This window comes from Dipodomys ordii, unplaced genomic scaffold (genome assembly GCF_000151885.1).
Source record: "Dipodomys ordii isolate 6190 unplaced genomic scaffold, Dord_2.0 Scaffold404, whole genome shotgun sequence".
Taxonomy (NCBI): Eukaryota; Metazoa; Chordata; class Mammalia; order Rodentia; family Heteromyidae; genus Dipodomys; species Dipodomys ordii.
Genome location: NW_012267620.1, coordinates 113,978 through 127,925, shown reverse-complemented (window position 1 = coordinate 127,925; position 13,948 = coordinate 113,978). Strand labels below are relative to the sequence as shown.

The window sequence follows — 13,948 nt, the reverse complement described above, 5'->3', positions numbered from 1 at the left end:
GGGCCACAGGGGTTGATAAGAGTAAGACCAGAAGAGAGCAGGAGGCCTGAGGAATGGGCGGGGCCAGCCAGGTGCTGGCGGCCTTGCTGCCTCAGGAAGGGCAAAGATGGGTGTGGCACTCCTTCCTGGGGAAACTCGCTTCTCTTGTTGAATAACACCACAGCCCGGGCTGAGCTGTGGCACTGGTTGTGAGCAGGTGGAAGCGGAGCGGAATGCCCAGAGTGAAGCCCAACGTGTCCACACGAAGTTTGGTTCCTTCCTACCTTTGAGGAAGGAACGGGGAGTCACACGCAGTTCCTGATGCCGGCACCCTAGCCTTGGAACATCACCACGCTATGGGGACAGAGGCTTGTTCTGGGGGCCCGGGTCTGCGGTGGAGGAGAGCCTGCGAGTAGGGGGGCACAGGGGTGCTGCTGGTGTTGCCCTGTGGCCCTGATGATGGCTGTGGTGACTGTGATGAAGGGGAGGTGGGGAGAGGGGAACTCTCCAGAAGGTTTTCTAGGTGAGGTGACGGGGATCTGGTGTGTGGCTCTGGCGTCTGCGCCAGCCTCACTGTGAGCACGCTCGTGCCACAGGTGTAGGACACAGGCCTAGCAACATGTCTTATCATCTTTGTCAGTTGGCACAGAAGATGCTTGGGGACTTGGGTTCACCCCAGGGTAAAAGCACCCAAGGTGTCGCCTTTGCATGTCATTTCCCATATGTGTCTCCTGTGGCTTCTCCTTCTTCACTCAACCCCATAAATAAGTAAATAAATGAAAGCTGTGTGTTATGCCAGTTCTGGGGCTTGAACTCACAGCCTAGGTGCTGTCCCTGAGCTTTTTCCTCTCAGAGCTAGTACTCTACCACTTGAGCCACATCTGTACTTCTGGCTTTTTGTGGTTAACTGGAGATCGGAGTCTTATGGGATTTTCCTGCTCAGGCTGGCTTTGAACTATGATCCTCAGATTTCAGTTTCCTGATTAGCTAGGATTTTAGGCATCTGGCCAAAGCTGCACATCTTTCTTGTTGCATAGTAGATGAACTGGCTGGTGCTTGAAACAGATAGGACTTGTTCATGGAATGCTCACAGTCCTTTTGTACATTTGCACCAATAGAGATTAGGAGGCTGAATCTGTAAGCTTGCCTTCTGCCTGCTCGCCTCACTTATTGAACTTTGATTATGTGCCAGGCCTTCTGTGAAGTTCACAAAAAAGACATCAATGCCTGTTTCAGATATATTCTAGAAAAGTAGAGTGAGAAAAAGAAGTGAATGGTGCCCCCTGGCAGGAGGTGTGGGCAGTTAGCAAGGTCCCCCTCCCCCACCCCCTCCCTGAGGAGGATGAGAGGAGTCGCTCAGGTTTTGGCTCCTGGACTCCTGAGTAGGGGTCCAGCGTCACCAGGGTAAATGGGCGATCACCAGTCTGCTCATGAGTTCCAAACCTGCTCTTTTGTCCTGTGCAGAGTGGAGATGTCCTCCCAGAGGTTAACTTCTAACAGAACCTCCCAGCCACAGGCATCACATTCTGATTACACCTGGGAGTATGAATATTACGAAATCGGGCCAGTTTCCTTTGAAGGACTGAAGGCTCATAAATGTAAGTCTCGTGTAACTCTCCACTGTAAGCATGTGGTGTATTTGTCTTTACCTGTGAAATACCCATGGGTTATGTTTCCTGAAAATTCCACCTTCTTACATAATTGTTTTCTACCCACAAAACACCCATTCCACACATGGAGAGATTGCTCACTCTGGGGACCTCATTCTGATTCATGCAGAGATGTAAAATTCAGATCAAGCCTCTTTTTTTTTTTGCATGAATGAGTCCAGGTACCCCAAAGTATAACTGTTTGGATTACCAGAAATATATGCAACATGGACTCTGGAGGTTATTATGTGGGGACTTTTCTTTTGCAACAGCCCATAGGCAATGGTATTGTTCACACACACTTGGTTTTCTAGGCCTGTGAAGCACAGTGTGTGTCTTCACTGGGATCAGCCAGCCTCTGTTCTGAACTCCAGTGTGTTTTGTGTTATGCAGATGGTTAACGATCTGACACAAGGACAAGAAGTGCACGGCCATGGAAGGGACTCTCATCAAAACTGGAGGGACAAAGGGTGAACACATGCAGCAGTGATACTCACTAGATACCATGTGGAAAATGAACTATACAACTTGTGGGTGGGAATGGGAGCTAAAATCTGGGAGGCAGTGAAGGAAGGGGTAACACTGTTCAAAAAGAAATACGCTCTTCATCTGACTTATGTGACTGTAACCTCTCTGTCCATCACCTTTATAATAACTATGAAAAAGTTAAAAATAAGATAAAAAATAAAACGTAGTGCTGGCTACCAGCAGAAGTGGGTTCATTGTATAGAGCAGAGCTGAGGTGATGGGCTGGGTCTGCTGCCCTCTCCCAGGTCCTGTCTGCTTAACAAATGCACATATATATGTATATATGTGTGTATATATATATATATATATATATATCAAAGAGTTTAAGTTCCTTTCCTTTCCTTTATTCTATTTTTTCTGATAGTGACCCAGGCTGGCCTCCAACTTGCCTTCCTCCTACCTCAGCCTCCCACACACTGGAATTATAGATCTGTGTCATCATGGCCATTTGTCAGGTTTGTTGGTTTTTGTCCGTGCTGGAGACTGAACTCTGAGCTTCATGCTTACTGGGTGCATGCTCTCTCAACCTGAGCCAAGCCTGCCTGCAGTCCCTTTTCCCATTGGTTGTTTCCGATGTCCATTCTCTCACCTTTTTTTTTTTTTAATGCCCAGGGCCAGCCTGAGAGGTGATCCTCCTCTCTGTGTTTCTCATGTCACTGGGGCCCGCAGGGGCACACACAACCCAGCAGTCACTCCCTCATCGCTGAGACAGCAGGAGGCACTACTGTGCCGAGTCGTTGGCTGAGAACTTCTCTACTCTGGCTGGCCACTAACCACGATCCTTCAACCTTCTGCCTTCCAAACAGCTAGAAGTACAGGCTGTGGGTAGCTAGAATTACAGGCTGTGGGTAGCTTAAATGATCCAAATGAATGTGACACATCAGGAAGCCCAAGGGAGATTAGAACCAGAAGCACAATGGAGCAAAGGAAAAGCTTTCCCTCCCTCACTATGACCTGTGTGCATCAATGACCCGTTATACCCATGCGCTGCAAGGAAGGCTAGCTAGGATTTTTTTCCCCCTTGAGAAAAAAAGTCATTGCCTTTCATATATCTTTTGTGCCTCAAGTAATAATTAAATGATTTTTCTCAGTCTTTGGGTAACATTTTCTCCATATTTATGGAGGAAAAAGGAGATGAACTCGTTAGGACAGGCTGTCATTAATTATTTGATGGAAGCGTGGGAGTGAAATCATTGGGCTGGGAGCGAAATCACTGCTCTAAATTCACATGGATTGGCAGTCTGTGTTTTTTTCAGGGATGACCTCCAATAAGGACACTTGTTTGTTATAAGTTATGGCAGAAATCAAAATGCCTGGGTGAACCATTGCATTGTGCCCTCTGACAGGATCTGTGGCCCAGCTCCATGCCAGTGCGCTTCTGTTTGCCCCAGCTTCATGCCAGCTTGCCTCTGTCTCTTTTCTTTAGTTTTGAGGAGGCCTGAAGATAGTCCTACTGCTGTAATTTTGTTGATGCATTTCTAGAAACAACTGTAGAAGATCTTTTTTGCCCATAGTATATTGTAAACATGACTGCAGCTTGAAATAAATCTCTATGAAACTTAGAGCTGTGACACATTAGATACTTATTTCACTGAATATACCATTAGTGGAAATTTGTTTTAGTATGTACATCACAAAGATACAAAACTGTTCAAGTGAGAAGCTACTGTGTGTTCTGCTGTAAGAGATCTGTGAAAGATACTTCACGTCCGGGACTCACTTGTGTGAGCTAGAGCTGTGAAATGGAAGCAAAATCCCACCATATTCAGGAAAGTAAAAAGATTAAGTCAACTCTTGCAGTGGGTGGGGTGCCAGGGGCTCACACCTGTAATCCTAGCTACTCAGGAGGCTGAGATATGAAGATTATGGGTTAAAGCCATCCTGGACAGGAAAGTGCATGAGGCTGGAACTAGTAGACATGGAGAGATCTCTGAAGGACTTCCTACAAAGGGAAGGAAAGCCGTGAGCCTCAAGGAAGGGCTTGGCTCGGGGGAGACAGTGGGTTTGTTCTCAAAGAACAAAAGCCCAGAGTGGCTGACCAGACACTCACACTTTAGTGGGGTATAACAGGAAGCCGGCTTATTCTGAGCTACCAGTGGCAGGCTAACCTCATACTTCACTCATACGCTAACCTGAGGATGTCCCTCATGGGTGGTCAGCCAGAAGCTGTCCACAGGGCAGGTGCAGCCACTGGGGGAGAGGTGGGGGGGGAGGTCAGTTGGCCCAAAGTGAGAGATCAGGGCCAAGAGGCCCCGCTGAGGGACACCCATCCATCACTGTGGTTGCTGGGTGAGGACCCTGCCAGCTCTGCTGTCCTGACCCTGTGGGAGAGGTCATTGGTCATACTCTTTTCTTGATTCTTTGGAGGAATGGCAAAGAGCAAACCTGGAGAGGAAGTGCATGCTAGATTTCAGCTCTCTTGTTTCAGGCCATCCATTATAAGTCTGGTTAAGGGGAAGGGTTTTGATTTTGTTTTTGTTTTGTGCTGGTACCGGGGCTTGAACTCAGGGCCTTTTGTTCTTGCTTGGTTTTTAGCTGATACTCTACCACTTGAGTTAGAGCTCTATTTCCTGCTTTGGGATGGTTAATTGGAGATAAGAGTCTCATGGACATTCCTGCCCTGGCTGGCTTTGGAATCTGATTCTCAGGTCTCAGCCTTCTAAGCAGCTAGGGTTACAGGCATGGTTCATCACCAGAGCCTGTGTGAGGGAAATATTTGTATTATATTCCACTGGGAAGTGTCCCGGGCCATTTGTTCACACAGCCCAGAGGCGTATGACAGAGTGTGGCTACTTGGCTCCAGCTTCTCCTAAATCACACTGGGCCCAGTGACACTTGTGTCCACCAAACATGGCAGGAAAATAAAACTTCAAGAGAAGTTAGATGTTCTTGGGTGGAGAGAGTGCTCTCTAGTGTTCCTGGGAGAAGTTCAGGGTGGGAAAGTAACCTGGGGTCTGTCGCATGCTCAGGACTAGGGTAAGGGGAAGCTCCTGCAAATAATCAGAGGAAGCAGAATTCCATTTGAAAGGGATTATGAAGAAGAGCTAGGTAAGGCCGGCTGTCATGGGAAACACGGTTGTCACATCAGCAGGGCAACACTTGGAAATGGCATTGGGTTGGGGATCTCCGGTCTTACAACTCTGTCTCCCACTCTGCCACATTATTTCTCGGAAGGCTGTGGGCCTCCCAGGCCCCCCGCTTCTGCTGCTTTGTGTCAGCTCCCCAAGGCACAAGACCAGGGAAGGAAGGCCCTGGGCTGCATCACTGGCAGCCCTCCTCTGTCTCCTCTCGGATTTGCTTTCCTCTGAAGCAGCTGATCAGGCACAGTGTCTGGAACAGTTACTAACTCGTCAACATTTCTTCACAGTCAGGCAGACCTGGGAGATTCCGTCATTCCACGTTAGTTACACTTGAGGACATGTGTGCTTGGTACTTGTCCTTATGTCTTCCTTTATGCCTCATTGCCATTATTTTACAAAGCAACATCTGAAGAAGTTGCTATTCCTTTAGCACTTATAGTTAGATGTTGGAACAGTACATTAACTTTTGCATCCAGAGTGTTTGACAATGTTAACTGCAGCAGGATGTGCAGCATAAAAATAAGAATTATGGGGCTGGGAAGGTGGCTCAGTGGTAGAGCGCTTGCCTTGCATGCCTGAGGCCCTGGGTTTGATTCCTCAGCACCACATAAGAAAAAAGCCGGAAGTGGCACTGTGGCTCAAATGGTAGAGTGCTAGCCTTGAGCTGAAGAGCTGAGGGACAGCATCCAGGCCCTGAGTTCAGGCCCCACGACCAGACCCCCCCCAAAAAAAAATTATGCAGAGCAAATGGCTATTTCTCCTTTTTACAAAAGCAAATTGTATAATGTAGACATAATTTAATTAAAATAATGTTTTACATGTAAGCCCAATTAATATACAAGTTTTATTTATTTATTTAGGGCCATAACTGGGGCTTGAACTCAGGGCCTGGGTGCTGTCTATGAGCTCTTTTGCTCAAGGCTAGTGCCTACCACTTGGAGCCACAGTGCCACTTCCAGTTTTTGAGTGGTTAATTGGAGATAAGAGCTCACAGGGACTTTTCTTCCTGGGGTGGCTTCAAACTGTGATCATCAGATCTCAGCCTCCTGAGTAGGTAGGATTACAGGAGTGAGCCACTGGTGCTTGGCCTTACATAACTTCTTAATCCTTATCAGAAAAGGTATGACAGGATGAATAAATACAACAGTGGTGCTCATGAGACACTGTGGAAAATGAACTGGATATCTTGTGGGTAGGGATAGAAGGGAAAAACTGGGAGAGAGTAAGGGAAGAGGAGACATGGTTCAAAAAGAAATGTACTCATTACTCACTACTTGATTCATGAAACTGTAGCCCTTCTGCATATCAACTCTGCAATAACAATAAAAAATGTCTATCAGACTGTACCATTTGATCCACTACTGATTTCAACCTTACCTACATAGATCTTAATTTCAAATAATTGGACAAGTAAATTCAAAGAGTCTTTGAAGTAATTTCTGCTCAATTGTAATGAGATATATTAAAATGATAGAATCAAGGATGCTTATAGTGTTGATTAATGGTGTTAGAGTAGATGGGACCTAAAAATCTTACTGGGAAAATAAATTATCCATCAGTCATACTTTAATAGTGAAATAAAAATATTTCATTGGAGCAGGGCACGGGTGGCTCATATTTGTAATCCTAGCTACTCAGGAGACTGAGACCTGAGCCAGGTGGGCCAGGAAAGTCCATGAGACTCTTATTGACATTAAACCACTCAGAAAAAACTTGAAGGAGTGCTGTGGTTCAAATTGTAGAGAGCTATCCTTGAGCAAAAGAAGCTCAGAGACAGTGCTTAGGCCCTGAGTTCAAGCCCCCAGGACCATGTGGGTGCCACTGGTGATACACTGATACCACTATTGTTTGCTTTGCAGATTCCATCGTGATCGGGTTCTGGGTTGGCCTTGCAGTCTTTGTGATTTTCATGTTTTTTGTGCTCACTTTGCTGACCAAGACGGGCGCCCCACACCAAGAGTAAGTCTGGGCTGCACCTAAATGTCTCATGCTCCATAGTGACCTAAAGAAACAGCACTGGTACCATGGCTGGTTGTTGCCTATGCATGGAGAGACTTGGCAGTGTGTGGTTTGTGGCCGGGGCCCAGGTGCCAGGAGTGGGGATCATGTTATGGCTCTTACTAGGCAGGTGCTCTCCACTAGATCCACGCTCATAGCCCTTGAAGCTTTGAGGCTATGTCTGGGATAGTCTCATGTGTTTTACTTAGGCCAGCCTGGACCACGATCCCCCTATTTAGGCTTCCTCTACAGCTGGTCTGACAGGTGCACATATGGTGCCTGGCTCCTCCTGGCTTTTTGCCTCTTGCTTCCCTGGTGAAATTGAGCTTCCTGGTCCTTTTCTACAATGTTCATGTTGACCTGGGCTGATTTCTATATTGAAATGGTGATTTTTCTTTATTTTGAAAAGGATGTACACAGCTTGCCAGATTCAAAGTAGAGGAAAAAAGAATGCAAAATGAGCAGCGGAATAGCTGTCAGTAAGTACTCAGCTAAACTACTTACCCAGATGCATTGCTGAGTTGAACTTGAATTTCCTTGATAACAGGATAAAAGGAAATCTCTTATTTAATGCTCTTAACAAGATGAAAAGCATCAACATTAGGCTTTGGACTTATGAAGGAGATTTTTTTTCATGGATTTTTGAAGTGAGCTAACATCAGATCAAAAATATCAGAAAATACCCTTTTCTCCAGTCTGTACTGGGAGAGGGGGCGTTGAACTTGGGGCCTTGTGCTTGCTAAGCAGGCTCTCTGACACTTAAGCCATACCTTCAGTCCCCTTTTCCATTGTTTGTTATTGGGGTTTATTATTATATGTGGGCCAGCTTGGACTGTAATCTTCTACACGGGCCTCCTCTAGGATGATAGGCACACGCCAACACTCCAAGCCACGGGTTGAGATGGAGTTTCCTAAGCATCCTTTGGCTGGCCTGAACTTCATGCTGGCCTGAAACTGATTCTCCAATCTCTGCTTCCCAAGTAGCTAGGATTACAGGCTTGAGCTGCCATGCCTGCAGAAAACACTTCACAGGGATGGTTTAAAAAATATACTTCATTAAATGCAAACAAGAAAATAATGTGTCAAAGAACTTATTAGTTGGTTCTACTGAGCAACTGATAACTACTCGAGTTGGTAAGTAGAAGTGCTTTTGGTAAAGGCAGTTTCCAAGGCTCATTACACAGAGGGGCCTTTCCCACCTGCCCTGGATCTCAGGGGTGCAGCAGGCGGTCTGGCCTCAAAGTAAACCTTCTCTCTGTTCCCTCCTTCCCACGTTTCACCATTGCCCCTTGTTGGCTGAACAGGGACCAGCAGCCTGAAGCTCCATCCTAGGGCAATTTCCTAGAGCAAAGAGCAGGCAGGGAAAGTGGAGGGAGCTGGGGGAGGGACTGGAGGAGGTTGCACATGGTCCCTAACAGTTACATAACTCAAGCCCTGATGCTTGTTGCTTGGCCTTCATTCTGCCCTCGAATGATAACAAATGCTTCTGCCCAGCACTTAGACATCAAGGATTGGGGAACAATTTTCAACACAATCATTTTGAATGGTAGGAAAAGAACCACTTCCTAAGGCACAGGGGGACGGTGGCTGAGAAGCACTTCAGAAGCCATAGAAATACCCTGCCTCAGCAGGGCGCCAGTGGCTCATGCCTATCATCCTAGCTACTCAGGAGGCTGAGATCTGAGGATCTCGGTTCAAAGCCAGCCTGGGCAGGAAAGGCTGTGAGACTCTTATCTCCAAAAAACCACCAGAAAACCGAAGTGGCGGTGTGGCTCAAGTGGTAGAGTGCTAGCCTTGAGTTGAAGAGCTGAGGGTCAGCGGCCAGGCCCAGAGTTTAAGCCCTATGACCGACCAAAAAAAAAAAATACCCCTCCTCTTTTTCCCCCCATGTCCTCCAAACAGCCATATACACCTTTGCTTCTCACTGTGTGGGTTTAAGGAATTGGGGAATTTGAAGTGATTTGCAAGAGCAATGAAGAGAATGGAATGGTCAGAGAATAGTAACACTTGATGATCTCCCTGCTCCTTGGATTTCTTTTTGCAGGATCATTGAGGCACAGGATTTTATGAATAAAAACACCTTTGTACTAATAGGACATGACTTTCTGAGTCGAAACGTGTCTAGGCTGCGGCATTTAGATATTTGGTCAAACATTCTGGATGCTTCTGTGAAGGTTCTCCTTTTTCTTCATCTTTTTTAATGTCAGTGTCAGGGTTTCCAGCTTGCTAAGCAGGTGCTCTACTACTTGAGTTGTCCTCCAGTCCGGTGAAGGTAATTTTTTTAAGATCATTCTTCAAAGATATTAAATTAGCATAAACTAGTGTACTTTAAATGAAGTGTATTACTTTCTATAATGTGGGTGTCTTATCTCTTCCATTGAAGGCCTCAATAGACTTAAGACCTATCTCCCCAAACAGAATCTTCCAGAAGACCAGAACTGACAGGAAATACATTTCTGCTCTGCGTCTCTAGCCTATCGGCCTCCTCTGTAGATTTTGGACTTGCTAGCCTGCACAATGACATATCCAGTTCCTTAAAACAAATCTCTCATTACACATGCACATACATACATGCACACACACACACACACACACACACACACACACACACACACACACAGAGGCACTATCATCCAGTGAGCTCGGGGCTAGGGGTGGGAGGGGGGACCATGACTGTCCACTCCTCTCAGGTGTCATGGAGACCTTGAGACTTGCAGTTCTGGACTTGCATTTGTCCATTCGCTTTTACCCCAAGGGGATTTCTCTCTTCCGTGGCAATTCCAAACAGTGCTCAGCCACAGAATGGGGCCAGGTAACCCAGAGCTCCTCTAACAAGATGAAGTCAGAACATTTTTAATAAAATATTAGCTCATCCCCAAGGACCATGCTTGAAACGCCTCTGTGCCCAGTGTGAGATTCCACATTGGGAAGAAGGTGTCTGAGCTGGGCTGGCAGGTTATAAATCAGGAGCTCCCCAAGTCTCTGCATAGCACCAGCTGGCTCTCGCTCATCTCTATGTTGGCAGAGTTGGCAAGAGACAGCTAGAGCTATGCAGCCTCCGCTCCTCAGCCCCTGGGCTGCCTGAGACATGGCCAAAGGACGCAAGGATGCATGGGACTCAGCCTGCCTTTGCCTCAGCTTCTTCAGCAGGAAGTGGCTTCCCACAGCTCATCCATCACACCTAGCCACATTCACCCAGTCACCCTGTGCCAGGAGAGAGAATAGGTTCATGTGCAGGAGGAGAGTAGATCTGTGTGCAGTGTCAGCCATCACAAGGAAGGCAGATGGCAGGGCAGGAGAAACTTGTTACAAAGCCAGTAGCACCTTTCCCCAAAGTGGTCAAGGCCAGGAAGCACCTGCCACCCTGTGGATGCTTTGTGGGCAGTGAGTGTGAAGAGCCATCTTACCCGCACTAGGGCTCCTCATCATGCTGCTGACTCACAGGGAGAGCCATGGGAGAGGCTCAGGATGTTTCCTTATGCTGAACATTTTAACCTTCTTTCATGGAGGGGCAAGGGCAGAATGCTCGTGACCTTGGAGGAGTGAGAATCACTTTGTGCCTTGAGTTGTAAGGTTCCTGACTATGGTGCTCAGGGAAGGATGGGCATGAGCCGCCAGATCTCTGAGCAGGAAAATGTCATGGCTCAAAGTCTCTGATGACCATGGCCAGGGCCAGCTGGCCAAGGCTGGACGAGGCAAGACATCTGGCCACTCAAGATTATTCCTCCTCCTCCTTCTCGTCTTCTCTTCCTCTCTCTCCCCCTCCTTCCCCCCTCTCTCTCTGTCTCTGTCTCTTTGTCTCTGTCTCTCTCTCTGGTAGGTCATGTGGCTTGAACACAGGGCCTGGGTGCTGCCTCTGAGCTTTTCTGCTCAAGGCTAGCACTCTACCACTCTGAGCCACCGGTGGTTAATTGGAGATAAGAGTCTTATGGTCTTTCCTGCCTGGGATGGCTTTGAACCATAATCCTCTGATCTTAGCCCCCTGAGTAGCTAGGATGAGAGGTGTGAGCCATGGGTACCTGGCTGTTGTCTTTCATTCTCTATCAGTTAGAAGATGTTTATTGAGTGCCCAGCTCTGCCTTTTCTAGGGCTGTGCCATAGATCATTGGAAGGAGACAGAATCTTCTCTGTCCGGCTTAGCTCGCCTCTTTCCTAGTCAGCCAGCATTCCCACAGCCCCAGCTCGGCCAGGCTTGCTGAAGACATCTTTCTCCATGGCACGCGTCTCTCCACACAGGCTAGGGCTCTATCTATTTGTCGTGGCTGTTTTTGTACAGAAATCATCACTCATAGGTCTCTGCTTAGCTTGCACATCTTTAAACGCCTTGGGGCAATGGCTGCTGGAGATGCCAGCTGCACACCTTGTCTCCATCCTCTCAATCTAGAAAGTTCCTGGGGAACGACCAGAACATCGCTATGCTGTCCCTCTGCAGAGGGAACTGGGGGATCCAGGTCCTTGGACACTGGCAGCCTGTCTGCCCCCAGAAAAACAAATGTGGGGGTGGTTGGTGCCACTTAGTGCTCATGGTGCTGGGCAGGCGGCAGATAGATGCTCAGTGTGTGGTGGTTTGCAGAGAACACGGGCACTCTGCGTCTGGCAAGGCCTTTTGGTGAAGACTGCGCCCCTTAGTTAGAGAGAGGAAAAGGACTTGAGTGACTAAGCCAGACCCAGACAGGAAAGGGGGCGCCTGGGCTAGGGGCAAGAGGACAGACAGACTCCTTCCTCTGGGAGGGTCGCATGGGGGCGTCACAGAACAGAAAAGCTTGACTAAGACAGATGGGTGGGAAGATAGCCATGCAGAGGCTTGGAAGTGGGCACACAGCTTCTAGGTATCTGGCCTGTAGGGATGGCAAGAGCACTGGCAAGGGAGCACCCTGGAAGGACCTGGTGACAAGAGCACAGGGTCAGAGCTGGGCACCAGTGGCTCATGCTTGTAATCCTAGCGACCTAGAAGCCTGAGGTATAAAGCCAGCAGTGTAAAGCCAGCCCACGTAGAAAAGTCCCCAAGACTCTTATCAACAACTAACCAGGAAAAAACAAGCCTGAAGTAGAGCTGTGGCTCAAGTGGTAGAGTGTCAGCCTTGAGTGAAAAAAGCCAGGTGAGAGCATGAGGCCTTGACTTCAAGCCAAACAAACAAACAGACGGGATGCCTTCATTTTTCTGTCTTCCTCGAGGCCTTTCTCACCAACAAATGACAAGAAATCTCCCCCACGGCACCTGAGCTCCTGTAGCTCATATAAAGAGATCTTTACAAAAAGGAAAACACTAACTCAGATCAAGAGAACATGTCCAACTGGTGCTGTGGCTCACATCTGTAATCCCAGCTACTAAGGAGGCTGAGATTTGAGGATTGCAGTTTACTGCCATCTCTGGAGAAAAAAGTGTGTGAGACTCTTATCCCTGATTAATCACCAAAAGCTAGAAGTAGAGCAGTGGATCAAGTGATAGAATGCTAGCCTTGAGCAAAACAACTCAGGGACAGCACCCAGGCCCTGAGTTCAAGCCCCAGCATGGGTGCGTGTGCACACACACACACACACACACACACACAGAACACCTTCACAATACCTTGTACACCAAATATATCCAAACTTCTATGAGTCAGCAATAACATTGCAGTGTTTACATTGAGGAAAAGATTTAACCAGATACTTTAGGAAAGAAGAGCTGCACATACGTTTTACTAAATATCAAATAACATACTTATTTTTTTTTTCCCAATCCAGCTAGCTGAGGGCCTTTGGTAGCAGGTGCGTTGCTTAGGGTCATTACCTTGGTAACCGCAGAAAAGTGCTTCCTCTTGGAAGCCTGAAGCTCCCCCCACCCCCAGGCCCGCATCTTTCATCAGCATCAATTAGTTGTGCAAGGCTGGTTTGCCTTCCTTGTCCTTTATATGCACACCCTGTGTCTTGGTCAGGTGCAGCCTCACACCTCCTTTCTTCTCTTCTACTTGCTGCTAGCAAGCCCAATTCACAAACAAATTCACTGGATTTCAGAAGTCAGCAAATGTGGTGTGTGTGTGTGTGTGTGTGTGTGATGTTCCTGAGTCCGGATCTTACCACATATCCCAGGGTGGCCTTGAACTCCTGGCCTTCCTTCCTTAAGCTCCTTCCTGAGTCCTGGGATCACAGATGTGCTTCATCACACCTGTTCCAATTCTTGATAATGGGGATGTTGGTGACATGAATCAGACTTGCATGACCCCTAAGTCCCCTCATCCATAAGAAGGTGATCATTAGGAATTTGTACCAAGTCTAGGAATGTGGCTTAGTGGTAGCGTGCTTGCCCAGCATGTATGAAGCCCTGGGTTCAATTCCTCAATACCTCATAAACAGAAAAAGCCAGAAGTGGTGCTGTGGCTCATGGTAGAGTGCTAGCCTTGAGCACAGAGAGGCTCAGAGACAGTGCCCAGGCCCTGAGTTCAAGCTCCAGGACTGGCAAAAAAAAAAAAGCCTGAAATTTGTAGCAAGTGTTCAGGTGGGAAAGAAAAGATTTAAGAACACAATCATTGAGATTATGCATTCATTGCTCACAGACTCCAAAGCCTGCTTTTGGGAGGTCTGCTCTGCCTGTGAAAGCTTGCACTGTGCTTCTTGTACTTCGGGAACAATTTTTTTTGCTCCTTTTCTTTCCATGAGGTGCTTTTCTTTTGTAAAGGGCGGCAAGCTGGCGTGCTTGGCAGCCTACCTCTTCAGCTAAGCTCCAGTCTGGAT

General features: G+C 47.5%; 1 protein-coding gene across 1 annotated transcript in view; it reads left to right on the top strand.

Moving 5' to 3' along the window:
* The first annotated feature begins 1,450 nt into the window (after window positions 1–1,450).
* Window positions 1,451–13,948, top strand: part of Mrap2 (melanocortin 2 receptor accessory protein 2) — a 13,715-nt gene continuing 1,217 nt past the window's right edge. Inside the window, exons 1-3 of the mRNA XM_013036747.1 lie at window positions 1,451–1,577; window positions 7,096–7,195; window positions 9,279–9,408. Coding sequence (XP_012892201.1) covers window positions 1,451–1,577; window positions 7,096–7,195; window positions 9,279–9,408 — 357 coding nt within the window. The remainder of the gene's footprint in view (window positions 1,578–7,095; window positions 7,196–9,278; window positions 9,409–13,948) is intronic.